This window comes from Merops nubicus, unplaced genomic scaffold, assembly GCF_000691845.1.
Source record: "Merops nubicus isolate BGI_N331 unplaced genomic scaffold, ASM69184v1 scaffold16990, whole genome shotgun sequence".
Lineage (NCBI taxonomy): Eukaryota > Metazoa > Chordata > Aves > Coraciiformes > Meropidae > Merops > Merops nubicus.
This window is the reverse complement of record NW_008585023.1, coordinates 901-15,618: the sequence shown is the minus strand read 5'-3', so window position 1 is coordinate 15,618 and position 14,718 is coordinate 901. Positions and strand designations below refer to the sequence as shown.

Below are 14,718 nucleotides of genomic sequence, written 5' to 3'. Positions count from 1 at the left end.
TCCTCCGAAAAGACACAGGCAACTGGTTTAGAGCCTGAAATAACATCTCGCAGGGGACCTGTGGAGATCAGCAAGTTAATCTTTGCTCAGAGCTTCAGAAGTGTACGGCAGGAGCAGTGCCCTAACCACAGGGGCAAGGAGGACACAGAGAGGACTTGACTCTGGGGTCAGTTGTCCATCTTCTCCCATTGAGACCAGGATCAGTGGACTCAACCTCATACTCCGTGGAGCTTCCCAGAGCTACAGACTCCATTTCCCTCTTGTGTGCCCCAGGAAAGATCACCTACCACACCACAACCACCACCTCTCCATGGCACGGGTATCTTGGCACCCCTTTCCAACAGGTTAGGACTTGGGATCATCCTAAGGTGGGTGACCACAGATGCTGCCAACCCAAACCTTCTGTCTTCCTTCTTTTCCTCCTCGGACCCACCCCCAGGCCTACGACAGGGTGAGAACATTAGAGGGGCACTGCCCCCACTCTCCTGGCAGTGTTGCTGGGCTCAGTCTCACCAGTGTCCTCCAGGAGGATGAGGTAGCTAGCTTGTCACTTCACAATAACCAGGGCACAAAGGGATGGGAAGCTCTAGGGACCTCAGCCAGACACATCAAGTGAGCTTTTCCCTGGCTTTCCTAAATTAATCTGGCCAACATCAGCAGTGGGGAGAGACAAGGGACTGAAAAATGGAGCAAGCAGAAATGGGAGGGGGACGTGATATGCAGCATGGGCAGCTGGGTCTCAGCTAAAGGAGGAGAAAAATACCCCATTGTGCATCCCCTAACCCTTCCCAATAAGACAGAAGCCCTTAGCCTGCCACCCACTCCCGTTATGAATGGTATTTAATTCTCCTTTCTATGTGGTTTGCCAGTAGAAGGCTCTATTAATAATTTACAAGCAATAAAGAGTACAGCTCCTGTAAAACGAGGCTTTCTTGGAAGCTTAGTGTCCCTCCAGCCGCGGTGGGGCCTTGGCACCCCGTGCCACGGGGCCTGGAGTCGAGGTAGACAAGCAGAGGAAGAGGAGACCCAGAGCACACAGTGCCACAGGGCAGGGGAGGTGGAGGGGAGGGGAGATGGGCTTCAAATGGATCATGCTCCTCCTCGGCCTGATCCCACAGCTCCCCTCTGGTCCCCATCTGACAATCTGACCTCAGGGATGGGCAACAGTCCATGAGGGTGGTGTCCACTGTGAGGGTAGAAGACGTCTCGCCAATCAAACACAGAAAGCTCAACCAGGGAAGGCAGCAGGTGTCACTCCCTGGCTCTTGGTGGCCTCCATGGCACCAGAAGGGCTACCCTTGGGGGGGGGGGCTTTGCTTCTGGGATCCCCTCAGGTAAGAAGAATACCTGGAGGAGCCCGAGGAGGCACCTCCAAGAACACCTCTTGGGGCTGGTGCCCGCTCTGCCATCCTTCCCCAGCTCAGTCGTCGCCCTCCTCGATCCACAGGGGGCGGGTCTGCTCCTGGAAGATGCATCCCCGAAGGACCTTGGGCAGCTCCTCGGGGCGGCTCCAGGCGTGGGGTTCCAGACGTGCCCAGGAGCAGGGCAGGGTGTGGAGAGCCTGCTCGGCACCACGACACGCCTTCAGCACCTCCGAGTCCCGCCGGCCCGCCTCCCCCAGCAAGCTCCTGGGGAAAACACAGGCACCAGCGTCACCCTGGGCGTGGAGGGACTGGGGAAAGCCACCCAGGGATCTTCTCAGAGGGAGGCAAAGCTGATTTTCCTGCTGGTTTTCCCCCTCCCAGCAGCTAACCCGGCAAGAAGCTTCAACCCCGACCCTCATCCGGACCCTCTGAAGGGAGACGAGGGGTTCCCTCTCCTCCCACGACCCCTTCCATCCATGCCACCCCATCTTTCCTCACCTGAGTCCTCTAACATTCTTCTCAGTGACCTCAATGTGGATAACAATGGGGTATATCTCACTTCTGATGAGATCCCTCACGCTCTGAACTCCCAGCTCCAGCAGGCAGTGTTTATTCTGGAAGGGAAATGGAAGAGATTTACTGATTTAAATGGGGAAAAAATAACCCCCAGCCCCTGACAGTTACATTAAATCAAACGCCCTGCTGTGAAATATCATTGCTTTTCCAATAGTAATTCCATTAAATGTGGGATTTATGGACAGTGACAAGAAAGAAGGGGAGGATTAAAGAGCAGGGTCACCCACTCCATCACCACCAACCCAACTCGAGAGCCAACAGAGCCCCTTGCTCAGCCACAGACCATAAGAATACCTGGTTTGTCACCACTGCCACCCTTTGTCACCCACAGCCCTACATTTCTCCCCCTGCCCTGAGCAGAGCTGTTGCTGCTTTGGCAAAGGTGAGGAATGTGAGGGCAGGGAAGTCACTTCTGCAGTGACCTCTCCCACCACCTCTGCCATGTGTCCCCAGCTGCCACTTCTTCTACCTGAGCTCAACAGAAGCTCAGGGAAATGTCCATATCTGCTGCTCCATCACACCTGAACCTAAAACATCCTCCAAATTACACAGCCCCCAACCAAGCAGCTCCTTTTCTGTCGCAACGCCACTCTCCCTCTCCCCCTGCTCCATCCTGGCCCTCTCTCCTCAAACCAACCAGCTCAGCACCTTCTCCATCGTCTCCTGGATCATGCGGATTCGCCCACTCTCCCTCCGGTCCTGGGGGCCAGTTCTAGACACAGGGTGCTCCTGAGGGTGGGTTGCACTGGGATCCCCTTCTGCCAGCTTCTCTGTGAGCCAGGAGGAGAGAGGAAGAGGGAGATGTCAGCCCCTTCTCCCTCCTGCACATCCTTTCTACCTCACGTCTGCTGACGCTTATCGAGCTCAGTGTTTATGGATTCCAGAGAGGGAGTCTAATTATCCAACATTACACATTGGCATGGATATCCTGCAGCTTTCTGCCTACAGAACAAGCAAGATATTACAGCTGAAGACAACTTGCAGGGTGACAGCAGCACTTAGGTTGCAGTCCCACAGCAGCCTACGCCAGCTTGTGGCCATTGTCCCCCCTGCCACCGTAGAGTATGGCAGAAAAAACAGTCACTTTATCTTGCCAGCTAGGTTTTCAGCAGGGTTTGTGAGCTGCACAGACTGGTAGGTGGCTCCTGTGAGTGGCAGGGCTGAGGAAGCAAGAGGAGTGTGTAGTGAGAGGTCAGTGTGGTCAAGCAAGGACTGCCAGGTACCCCTGATAACTCCCAACAGAGGATGATAGAACTCAAACACACACAGAGCACAACCAGAGCTCTCCCAAGCGCCAGGCTGGCTGGGCATCCTCTGCTACCTCTGCCTGATGGCACAGGTTCTTCCCAGGTAGAGCTGGAGCCTGCAAAACAACCTGTTTCTTTTAGGGGCAGGCAGCTGCTGAGGAAGCTCAGATGGTTTATGCTAACTCTGCACTGGCTGGGTTGTTCGCCAAAGGAAAATGTGGAGAGAAAAGAAATGGCTCAGGGCTCCAGGATCATCTCCCTTCCCCCACAACAGGCAACACCAGCAGAATGGAGAATGCAGGTTCTGCCCTGGGTGTAAATTCCCAGTCACAGTAAGAGTTTCCAAGCACGTCCCCATGCAATGTGAGTGGGACCCTGCAGAGGGCTCAGTAGGACAAGAGATAAGGCCAAGTCCCTCACAGAAGAAGCCCAGCAGGCAAAATGTGCAGAGCCATCTTTCCTCAGCATCCAGAGGTTTTTCACTACCTCCATCACCACCCCCAAAAAAAGATATCGACTCATTTTCCAGTCCTGCAGCTGGCAAAGGCAGAATTCTAAACACAGGGGAAGGAGAGAGATGGAGAAGGGAGGAGGAAGGACAAAAGGAGGAGCTGTCCTCTGTAAAAGTTCCCTATGGGAGAAAAGTCCTTTCCCCAGCAGCCTCTGCTGTGGGGCATCAGTCTCGTGCTGCTGGCAGAAAGGGGACACCAGCACTAAGACTGGGTCCTCTGATGCCTGGGGAGGAATAGCTGGTATGAAGTCAACCTGCAGAGCCTACCTCACCCAGGGGCTTCACCCTTGGGAAGAGACACCCAGAGCAACAAGGCCACACCACCATCACCCACTCAAGGGGAGAGAGAAGATCCCCATGCCCCAGGAGTCCAGAAAGAAGGGCCAAAGGGATAGGACACAGTTGAAGATTGGAGGGAACATCTTGAAGACACTCAGCCCAAAACCATGACCTGTCAACAGGTATTGGCAGAGAAGAGTGAGAGCCCCTCACACTTAGCTGCTGAAGAGGCACCACGTGCTTTCAAAGAGCCCCATGAGACCACATCTCATAGTTCCAAGCCTAAGAGCACCTCTTCCCTCAACTGGGCTGCCCAAGGCCTCTAGAGAAATGACAACATCTTAGCTTGATGTCCCATTGCTGCCTACCTGCTGGACACACATGGAAGTCCAGGCGAGAGGTGGGCAAGTCCAGCAGGTTCCTGATGAGTCGTGGAGCAATGCAGGGAGGGGACAGCACCACGGGACGAGGTGCCTTCACCACCATGGGGCGCACTAGGCTGTAAGGCTTCAGGTGCAGCTCTGGGTCTGGGAGACAGGAATGGAAAAAGCCAACAGTGAGAAGGTGGGAGACCAGTCACTGGTCCACAGATCATCCCATTCATCCTGTGCCATCCCTTCATCCTGACCAACAGAGGCACCTACCAAACTTTCTATGTCCCAGGAGAGATCCTACCCTTCTCACAACACTCACCCACAGGCAGATATCCTGGCTGCAGCCTCCCTTGCCCATTTCCTGGAACTCCCTTGAGTTACACACTGGTTTATTTTCCACAGAAAGTTACATGTCCCCCAAAACAATGGAAGCAACAGGAAGCTCCAGAAAATCAGGGGCTTTAAACATGCACAGGCTTCCCAAAACCCTGTTAGCAGAGCTAAAAGAGGGATCCTGGGCAAACAGACTTCAGCATCCCAAGATGTCAGTGTCCCTCCAGCGCCCACAGGAGACAAGTGGGTCTCCAAGGGTGATGAGGCAGGTACAGGGGTAACAGCTCACCAGAGCAGGGGTCCAGCCACAGCTGCTGAGGGGGCTGTTCTAGGCTCCTCTGTGATTTGGATTTCACCAGGCGAAGCTGGTCCAAGGCCCGTTTCTTTAGCTGAGGAGAAAATGAGGGCAATAAGGCCAAGAGCACAGACCTTTGCACAGACACACAGAGCTGCCTGCAGAACACCCATTGGCAAAGGGGAGGGAGCACACACACAAAAATTGTGGGACCAGGTCTGCTGCTCGTTGAGTTCAGCCTGGGAAATGGGGAGGGGGTAGGAAAGCGGCCACAGAAGAGGAACACTACCTGGGCTGTAAGTCCCTGCTCTGCTTGCTAACCCAGATGCCACCTCTACATGAGCTGGTTTAGCAAGAGGGTGGGGCAGATTGCATGCTGAGGTGGTGGGGTGGCCACAGGCACACACACAGGGCTCTCATCACTGCCTTCGTTGGCTTACGTTATTTCTGTGGCCCCTCTGCTGCCCAGGCATCTGGCCCTTCTCTTGGATCTTCAAAAGCTGGTGAGCCCTGAAAAGACAGAGAACTCACACTCAAGTAACTCCAGAGCCCCTAGGGACCACAGCCTGATAGGATCCTCTTCTCCACATCAGTAGAAGCTTGGCTGTATCAAAGCCCTCACTCCGGGCTCTCAAGGGCACCCAGATGCCACCACACAGGTCCCTCCACACGAAGCTTGACAGACCACACCATCAAGAGACCAGTCTGAGCCCCTCAGGACTCCTGGGTGATGCTCATGACATCTAAAGGGGGCAGACAGCCCAGGGAGCCCACACCTTCCTCCTGGCTCTCGTTACCTGCTGTAGTTGGGCACCGTGCCCTTGTCCAGGTCCCTCATGGTCAAGGGGTCGACTCGGGAGCAGTACCACTCCAGCTGCCCCTTGTGCATGGTGTCCATGACGTGGAGGATCTCCCGGCACTTGACGCACAGAGCGTAAGGGTCTGAAGACTCCAGGAGGGACAGGTTGGTACGTACGTAGAACGAGTCTCCAGAAAGCTTCTTCCCTTCTTCCAGGGCTTCCCGCAGAGGCTGGTAACCTGGAGAAGAGGATTGGAGGTCAGGTAGGCAAACAGGAGGCAACCAGTGAGATAGCCACGTGTCCAGCACGGCTGGGATGGGTTGGAGCTGGGGGTGGAGAGGAGGTGAGCAGACAGAGGGTCTGTACCTCCTCCATCCTGTGACTCAGAGGATGCACAAGTCACACCAGAGAGGGGAATCTACTGGAGCTATGGGCAACCCCTGTGTCAGACATGGTGGCCTAGGACCCAACAGGAGAGGAGAAAGAATAACAGAGATTTACCTCCAGAGCTGGATGGAAGGTCTGGGAAGGGAATCAGAGAGCTCAGGCTCAAAGGACACCCAGCTGCCAGGGTCTTACCTTCCAGGTCCAGCTGAAAGATGAGAGCAGAGGGTTCATCCCAATGCAGCAGGCTCAAGTAGGCGACCTCTCGAGTGCAGTTCTCCAGGGAAAGGACCTCTTCCTTCAGGGATGGCACCCTCAGCTAGTAAGGACTCAGTGCTGTTAGGATTAAGGGCTGGAAGAGCAGGTTCCCCTCCCCCTCCAGCTCCTTCACCCATCACCAGGGCAGGAGAGCTGCTTTATCTCCAGTTACAGGTGAGATATTTATTCAAGCAGTGTAGCTGTATTTCAAGTGGTGTCACTCTTGCCAAAACAAACGCCCTTCCCTCCCCTCCAGGAGCTTTCTTCAGAGCAATTATTCTCTAGAGCTCAGGAGGGTCATGAAGGCCTGAAGAAATCTTGCTCCAGAATTGATTGCCTTGCAATGGGCATGTGCAGGATGCAGGAATCAGTTTGCTCTGAAATACTACAAGGTGACAGACAACTCCAGGGACATAAAACCCTACTGCTGTCTTAATTCTATGGCTCCTTTTTTGTTTCTCCCCTTCTGTAGCTGAAAGGAATGTTTCAGAAGGTCTTAGCATTTTTACAGGCACCGCCACACTTGAGTGTCATGAGACCTGGCTGGGTGTTGGTGCTCCACAAATCTCTAGGCAGGGAGCACTTCTGGGAAACAAGAGGAATGGAGGTGGACTTCAGACTGGGTCAGCTTGGGCTGGGGATCACTCCACGCTCTCTGCATCATCCCAGGTGCCCTGCAAAGCCCCAAAGGGAGCCCCATTCCCAGACTCACCTCGATGAGCCGGCACCCTTCCCTGAGTCCTGTGTCCTCCACCCGTGAGCCTGGCTTGACCCACTGGACATAAATCCCTGTCCTGTTCCCTCCAATGATGGAGATGTCTGCTCCAAGCCTCTTCTCGTGGTGTGAGGGGTTGCTGGGGTGACCCATGCTGCTGAGCTGGACCACCAGTGACCTGGCAAGGAGAAATGCCAAGTCCAGCAACTGAAGCTTGCTGTGTTGTCTAAGAACTGGTCCCCCAGGCCTTGTGTCCAGCCACAGGGTGTTTATTGTGCTGAGCACGGCAGGGCTCAGGAATCACAGCCATCACCAGGGCACACCCAGAGAGCTTAGGAGCCCCACCCCAGACCCTTCCATCCCTCTAACCCCAACACCAAAGCCAAACTGTGCCCCCACGGTCCTGTCCCCACCTAGACAGACGTGTCCACAAGCCCAGGACAACCTCCCCATTGCTGCCATCCCAAATGGGACAGCACAAAACTTTGGAGTCCTGCTGGGAAGCAAGGACTGCAGGATACTCATTTCTCTCACTAGACAGAGCATGCACAGGGGGGAGGCAGAAAGGAAAGGTCCCCCAGCCCCACAAAACGTCCCCCCAAGGCAGCCAACTCCGAGTGCCCAGCAGTAGTCACCTCCTGGTGACCTCCTGGTGGCTGCGAAGCGTGGACAAGCAGATCTCAGACTTCACCCTGGCGTAGCTGCTGCTGGAAGAAGAGAAGGTCCCATGCGAGGTGCTAGCAAAACCACTGCCTAGGGAAGAGAGCAAAAGGGAGAGAGGGGGCATGTCACCTCCAGGGCATTTGCTAGCATCTGGCTAGGAAACTGAGGCTACAGCTGGGCTTGGAATGGTCGCCCTCCTGGAAAGGCTTTCCCCTGTCTCTTGAGAAGAAGCAAAGGCAGAAGGCTGCAGTAGCCAGGGCCACCTGGATGTGCCCAGAGATAAGCCACCAGCACCAGGAGCTCCACTCCAGGAGGTTTACAACCCATGACCCAGGCAGCAGCAGATGAAGGGAATATCCAATAACCCCCCAGGGCAAAGGCATTTCTCTCTTCTGTAACCTGCTCCCTCAACTCCACATCAAGTTCTCCATCAGTGCAGCTCTCCATAAGTAGAGCTGATGTGAAGAGCTGCCTGCTCTGCAGTTAAAAAACAGCTTTTCCAGCTGCTGGGCCTGGGGCACGTGTGGGTCCATAGCACCCTGCTACACCTGCAGAGCCCTCACGGTGAGCTGCACAACCCAAACTGGTGAGGGAGGACCAGCAGCCCAGCCCCTCTCCCCATGGCCACTGCTTCTTTTCACCTAAGCCCTTTGAGGAAAGTCCTCACCCTGGTACCTGTTGCATCTTCAATGCTGCTAAAGGAGCCGCAGGACAAGCTACAAAGGAGACACAAAGGACAACTGTGAGGCAGCAGCTTTTTCAAACCTTGTTTGCATCCTGTCTTCATCCTCACCCCCACAGCCTTCACCCGCCCACCAGAAGCAACCCTCAGCCAGCACGCAGCTCCCAGCCAACAGCCCCCACCCCAGGTTCCCTCCTGCCCTGCCAGCCTGCTCTCCCTGGCCCCCACAAGCCCCACGGGGCAGGGCACAGACTCCAGCAGGCCCCAGGCATCACCTTTTGTAGGGCAGGCACCTCTCTTCCCGCTGCCGGCGGAGGATGGAGCCGATGCAGGGAGGGAAGGGGAAGGTGGAGAGGCGGTTGATTTCCTTCTCACTGTCAGGAGTTACCTCCTGGGGCACAAAGAGAGAGAGATGTCTGCTAACACCAACACCCAGCCTCTCCCAGAGATGTGAGTAACCTGTGGGACTAGCCATTTGAGGGTGCTCTAGCAGGAGTTCAGAGTCAACAGAAAGGACATGGTTCCCTTAAAAACAACACAATGCTGCTACAGGCTTCAAAAGAGGCAGATTTCTCCCCCAGCATGTGCAGATTAAACAGCTTTTGGGGGAGAATAACATCTGATGTGAGGCTGTTGATTTCTAGGTTGTCATACGGGATGAACAGAGTCTTGCTTCCCCCAATTCCCACCCAACTGAGTGGGAAAACACCTTACACACCTAGATATGCCCAGTCTTCCACCGAGTCACAGCCCCACAATGAACCCCCCCCAACACCTCTGTGCCCTTCCTAGGCAGCGTGGGCCCCTGCTGCCCTTGGCTGAGGGCCTCTCGTGGGCAAGCACTCACCATGCTCTGAACAGCTGAATCCCCCAGGAACGGGATAACAGAAATCCCCGGAGCATCCACAAGCCCAGGAGGGTTGTCTATGAGGCTCCAGGTGCTGCTGAGGTTGGAGCAGAGGGAGTAGGAAGAGCTGCACATCTGGAAGAGAAGGAACTCCATCATTGCACCCCAACAGAAATCAACCCTGAGCCCTCTGCCTTCTGTTCCCCCTTTTTTTCCCCAGCCATCCTCACCTTGCTCAGGCTGCGGGCGCCTTGGCCCCTCTGGAGCTGTGCCTCCAGGGAGCTGTTCAGCCCCTCTGCCTGGCTCAGCTTGCTCAGGAGCTCGTCCCTCTCCTCCTCCAGGGCCCTCACACGCTTGCGGTACTGGTCCTTCTCGATCAGGCTCTGGGAGTACTGGAGCTGCACCCCATCACGGCTCTGGATGGCCTGCAAGAGCCAGGCTGAGAGTGGGAAGAGGCAGAGAACTGCACCACCAATCCCCCCTCTCACGCTGGTATGGATGGAGAAGACCCCACAGGCAAAGAGGGGGTGTCAAGAGCAGAGATAGAAATCCTGGTCCTGTGAGAGGTGGAGAGCCAGGGGGAGGAGTGTTCTACCTGGTCCCGTTCTTTCTCAATCTCCTCCAGCTGCAGCAGCACCGTGTTCATACGATGCTTGTAGAGATCACAGTCCTTCTGCAGCGTCCTGAACTTCAGCTGTAGATCTTCCACCTCCTGAAGGTACTGGCAACACCAAGCATTAGCCCCCTTAGAAGTGACTCCTGTGGCTTCCCAGCCCCCTCCCTGCCTCCCCATCTTCCAGGCCCTGCTTGGTGTGTGGGATGGGAGCAGTGATGGATGAGCTACCTTGTCCCTTAGCTCTTCAGCCCACTGCAGCTCGTTCTGTAGGGAGTTGAGCTTCTGGCAAAGATCCTGCCGGTCATCTTGGGCTTCCTTCCAGTCGTGCTCCAGGATGTCCAGCAGGATCTGTTCAGAGCCTGGCACAGGGCCCTCGCCGGACGTCTGGAGGCAAGAGGGTACTGTCACCTCACCACAGCAGCTGTGAGCATCTCAGAGGCGTCCTAGCTGCTGGTGCACCACAAGCACCAAGCTTGATGTTGGCAAGCAGTCTGGCACAAGTGCCATCATCGCTCCTACACCTATCTACTGGGCACTCCAAGGCACAGAGTCATGCTTGGTGAGCACATCTAGGTGCCATCACAGAGCTGGAAACAAGGACCCACGACTACCCAAACCCAGGAGCCACAGCAGCCACCAAAGCCAAGCAACACCCTCAGAGGAAGGGACACATCAGCCCGGGAGAGTGATTTCCTCCATCTTTCCAGCTCCCGTGTCACCAAGGCTGGAGGTGCCCCAGGGCAGGAGGTGGGATGGAGCCAGCAGGTACCTTCAGCATGCCCTGCAGCTCCTGCAGCGATGCCGTGAGCCTCTGGTTCTCAGCCCACAGCTCAGACACAGGGTCAGGGTGGCTCCTCTCCTCTGGCTCTCGTTGGGGTGGCACAGACGCCTGTTTCCGCAGCAGGCTGCTCTCCTCTTCCAGGCTGGTCACTTTGCACTTCAGCTGGTCCACCTGCAAGCCAGGGAAGAAACCCAGGCTGACCCAGAGCTCTGCCTGCTCTGCCGTTGGGCACAGGTAGCTGCACACAAAAGCTTTTCCCCCGCAGGGCAAAGGAGGAAGAGGCACTTGCAAAATCACACTCGGGATCCTCTCCCAGTGCAACAACTTTCTTGCAGCCTTGGGGCATCCCCAGTGTGGCTTTGACCACAGGTGGACCAAGGAACTCTGGTGTGCTGCCAGGGACAGGAGCTGTGAGCATCTCAAAGGCTTCCTCCTTCTAGGGGATTTCTTCACCCCACAGTCACCCACAAGCAATTCACCTCCCTGAGTGGAGACCCAGGGAAGATAAAACCAGATAAAACATAGGGGAGAATCCTGGTGCTGGCAGAGCTGAATGTGGAATGCAAGGAAACCGTGGGGCTGTGTGAGAGGTCCAGGCCCAGACTGGCAGGGGAAATGCCAGGAGGCAGCAGGGCACTGAGGAAACTGGATTATTAATAGATTCAAGGCAGAGCTGTCCTTGCCCAGGCAGGAAACGGGTGCGTGTTTGCTGGAGGTGAGAGCTTGGCAGCTGGAGCTCAGAGTCATGAATTTCCTCAGGTATGCAGGGCATGAGTCTCCCAAACGTCACGCGAGAGAGACGAGGAGGCGGTGGGGAGCGGCAGGAGGGGGATGGAGTCTGGGCCAAAACCCTCCTGTGAGCTGCAGGGCAGGCTGGGCAGTGCCAGGCAGCACGCACACACCCAGCGCCCTGGCTCGGGCAGCTGCACAGCCCCCACCAGCACTAGGAGGAGGAAAATGCAGGCACTTTGCTGGAAAAGGAGTAAATAAAAACAGGCAGCTTGAGGGAATCGGCTGCCTAGGCTGCCCGGGCACAGTACTGCCACCCAGCAGCAGAGCTGGCAGCACAGGGCAGTGGGCAAGGAGAGGACAGGGCACCTTGCGGCACCGACCACCAGGCTGAGAGCCAAGAGATGCCAGGGAAAGCATCAGCCTCTGAGGAATTGGTCCTGGCTCCCCTAGGTGATGGATCTGCAGCCATGGCAGGAGCTGGTGATGGATCTCCAGCTGCCTCCTCTGCTGTGCCCATGACTTGGCCGCTCTGCAGGGCACGTTCCCCCTCAAGAGCACCCGCTGCACATCTCACCTGCCAGCAGCTCCCTCACGCAGGCCACCACATGTGGTCATCTCTGTGCACCCCCCTGAGCTGTCAGACCCCACCACCACCTCCCACCACCAACCCTCTCACTCCCTGGGGCCATACCACCAGCTGCAGGTCCCTGCTCCTCAGCACAGCCATGTTCTTCTCCTCGCAGAGCTGGGCGTAGCGCATGGCCATCATGTAGTTCTCATCCTTCAGCCTCAGCAGCTCCACGCTGTTGGAGTCCCACTCCTCTCTCAGCCTCTGGTAACGTTCCTGCACCTTCAGGAGCTCCTGCAGCTGCTGCTCCAGCCGAGCCTGCTCTTGCTCCAGCGCCTGGTTTTTCACCTGGAGCTGGTGTTCCTTCAGCAGGTGTTCTTTCCGCTGAGCCCTCACCTTCTTCACCTCCATCATCAGGAACTGAGTTAGTCCCTCAGGGCCTTCCTCATCTGCAGGGAGACAAGGAAAAATCAGGGCCTGGGTGCTGAGACAGCCATTGCTCAAAAAAAAAAAAAAAAACACCCAATGCTCAGCTTCCACCAAGGGGTGCCAAGCTCTGCTGTGGGTCTGCAGCCCAAGAACTCTCAGGGCTACAGCACTGTGGTCCATCACACAGATACTTATGTCCCCTTCCTTTCCAGATCCAGAACAGAGAGCTGTGAAGGTTCCTTGCACATAGGTGCTGTGAGCCAGGTTTTTGGGCATGCACACACAGAGATTCCTGGCCCTTCCCACGCAAGTAGCAGCTGAAGAGGGGACAGGGCACCTGCCCCTACCTAGGATCATCGAGCAGCGCTGGGCTGGCTCCTTCCCTGTCAGCCGTGTGTACTGCTCTGGGTAGTAGAACTCTAAAGACTCCAGGAAGGCTTCACAGCCTCGTTTCCCACGGCGCCGGAGGATGTCCATCAGGTAACCTGGAAGAAGAGAGAAAGATCTAAGATTTAGGGGGGCCTACAAGAAAGCTGGGGAGGGACTTTTTAGGATATCGAGTAACAACAGAACTACAGGGTATGGGGCAAAGCTGGAAGCGGGCAGATTCAGGCTGGATGTGAGGAAGAAGTTCTTCCCCATGAGAGTGGTGAGACCCTGGGATGGGTTGCCCAGGGAGGTGGTTGAGGCCCCATCCTTGGGGGTCTTTAAGGCCAGGCTGGATGAGGCTCTGGGCAGCCTGATCTAGTGAGAGGTGTCCCTGCTCATGGCAGAGGGGTTGGAACTGGGTTACCCTTTTGGTCCCTTCCACCCCTGACAGATTCTGATCTGTTTTAGCAGAGGACTTTAGAACCTTAATGGCGCAATGGTTGGACTTGATGATCTTGAAGGTCCCTGCCAACCTAAATGATTCTATGATTCTATGATTCTAATTCCCCACCAACCAGACAGAAAACGGTATAGACCAGCTTTGTGATACGCAACAGTATCTCCAGTGGTTCTGCTTCCACCTCCAGGAAGAGTAGTGGCTGGAGGAGAGAATGGGAGCACTGCCCTGCTCTGTGTGCAGGCAGGGGGAGGCCCTCAGGGGTTGGTTTGGCTGTAGGGCACCTCAGAGACCATCGCCAGGGTAGCACCACAGCGGGCGGGAGCAGGAGGCTGCACCCCCACACATTGGGCACCGTCCACTGCGTGTCAAAAACCAAGCTGTCCCCACAAACCAGCCCCATCTTCGTGCTGTCTCCCACCTGTCTGGTTGCTTTTGCAAGGGAATCTGCAGGAATTGAGCACCTCCTCCTCATCCTGCTCGTCTATCACGCGGCACTGGCGCAGGTAGGGGGTGAGCTTGGCGGGGTTCAGGGAGCGGGTCAGCTGGTGCCGTGCGCTCTCAATCCTCTCCCAGACCATGTCTTCTTCCTCCTCCTCCTGCTCCGAGAGGCTGGAGGCTTGCAGAGAAGCATTCTCCAGGGCTAGGAGCATAAAAGGAATGAGAAGATCTGAGGAATGATGGAGGAGCACAGAGTAAAAGGCGTGAGAAGGGATGGGAGAACAGGAGTCGGGGTAGGATCCTGCAAATAGTTCAGTGGTCTGACAAATGGGACTCAGATACATCAGAAGCCATTTTACGTCCAAATTGGGCCAGAGAGATCTTGAGTGTCTACACAGGCAGAAGGCAGTGGTGCATAAAGGAGTTAGGAGCATATTTAGCAGGGAGTCTAGGGAAGATGTCATCTTCATCCCTGAAGCACTCTTAAATGCCCCTACCTGTCACACATCATCTCTTTTTCCCTACCTCTGAGAATGGGAAACTCTGAGGATGAAGAGCTTTCACAGCCTGGAACATGCTCTCTCAGACCAGGGTTGGAGAAGGAGGGTTTCCCTGGGGAACCATTTCGTGCCCCAAGCATTGGTGACCAAACTGAAGCTCTCAAGGGCACCGACCCATGGAGCACCTTGGCTACAGGTAGTGGAGCTGAAGGAATCACAGCAGCACATCTTCCACACATCCATGTGGAGCCCTGGAAATCCATAGCAACAAGGCAATCCCTCTGTCAACCAAATAAAGCAAGAGGGACTCCTTGAAGTCAATGGACCATAAACCCTCTGAGCAGTGGTGAAGCTGCTCCATTAAGCCCTACAAGCTGTGATGGAGCAGGTAGGAGCAGGGAGCTCTTCCCACCTGGGCATCAACTCAACCAGCGTTATCTATGTCCACTTGAGAAACCAGATCTGCTTCGCAGGCCAGCACAAAGCCTTCTCAGTGG

At 55.7% G+C, this 14,718-nt stretch overlaps 1 protein-coding gene across 1 annotated transcript; it reads right to left on the bottom strand.

Annotated features, from left to right (window-relative positions):
• Positions 1-1,420: 1,420 nt before the first annotated feature.
• On the bottom strand, positions 1,421-13,923 carry CARD10 (caspase recruitment domain family, member 10; the record flags this gene model as incomplete). The annotated part of the gene is made up of 20 exons (XM_008946325.1): positions 1,421-1,628; positions 1,863-1,978; positions 2,589-2,710; positions 4,346-4,504; positions 4,974-5,073; positions 5,420-5,489; positions 5,777-6,017; positions 6,359-6,482; positions 7,134-7,314; positions 7,772-7,889; positions 8,475-8,515; positions 8,757-8,872; positions 9,329-9,463; positions 9,559-9,753; positions 9,924-10,049; positions 10,173-10,328; positions 10,714-10,896; positions 12,149-12,474; positions 12,802-12,939; positions 13,702-13,923. Coding segments are annotated over 20 exons (3,077 nt in total), but the record flags the coding sequence as incomplete, so codon positions are not given.
• Between the last annotated feature and the right edge of the window lie 795 nt (positions 13,924-14,718).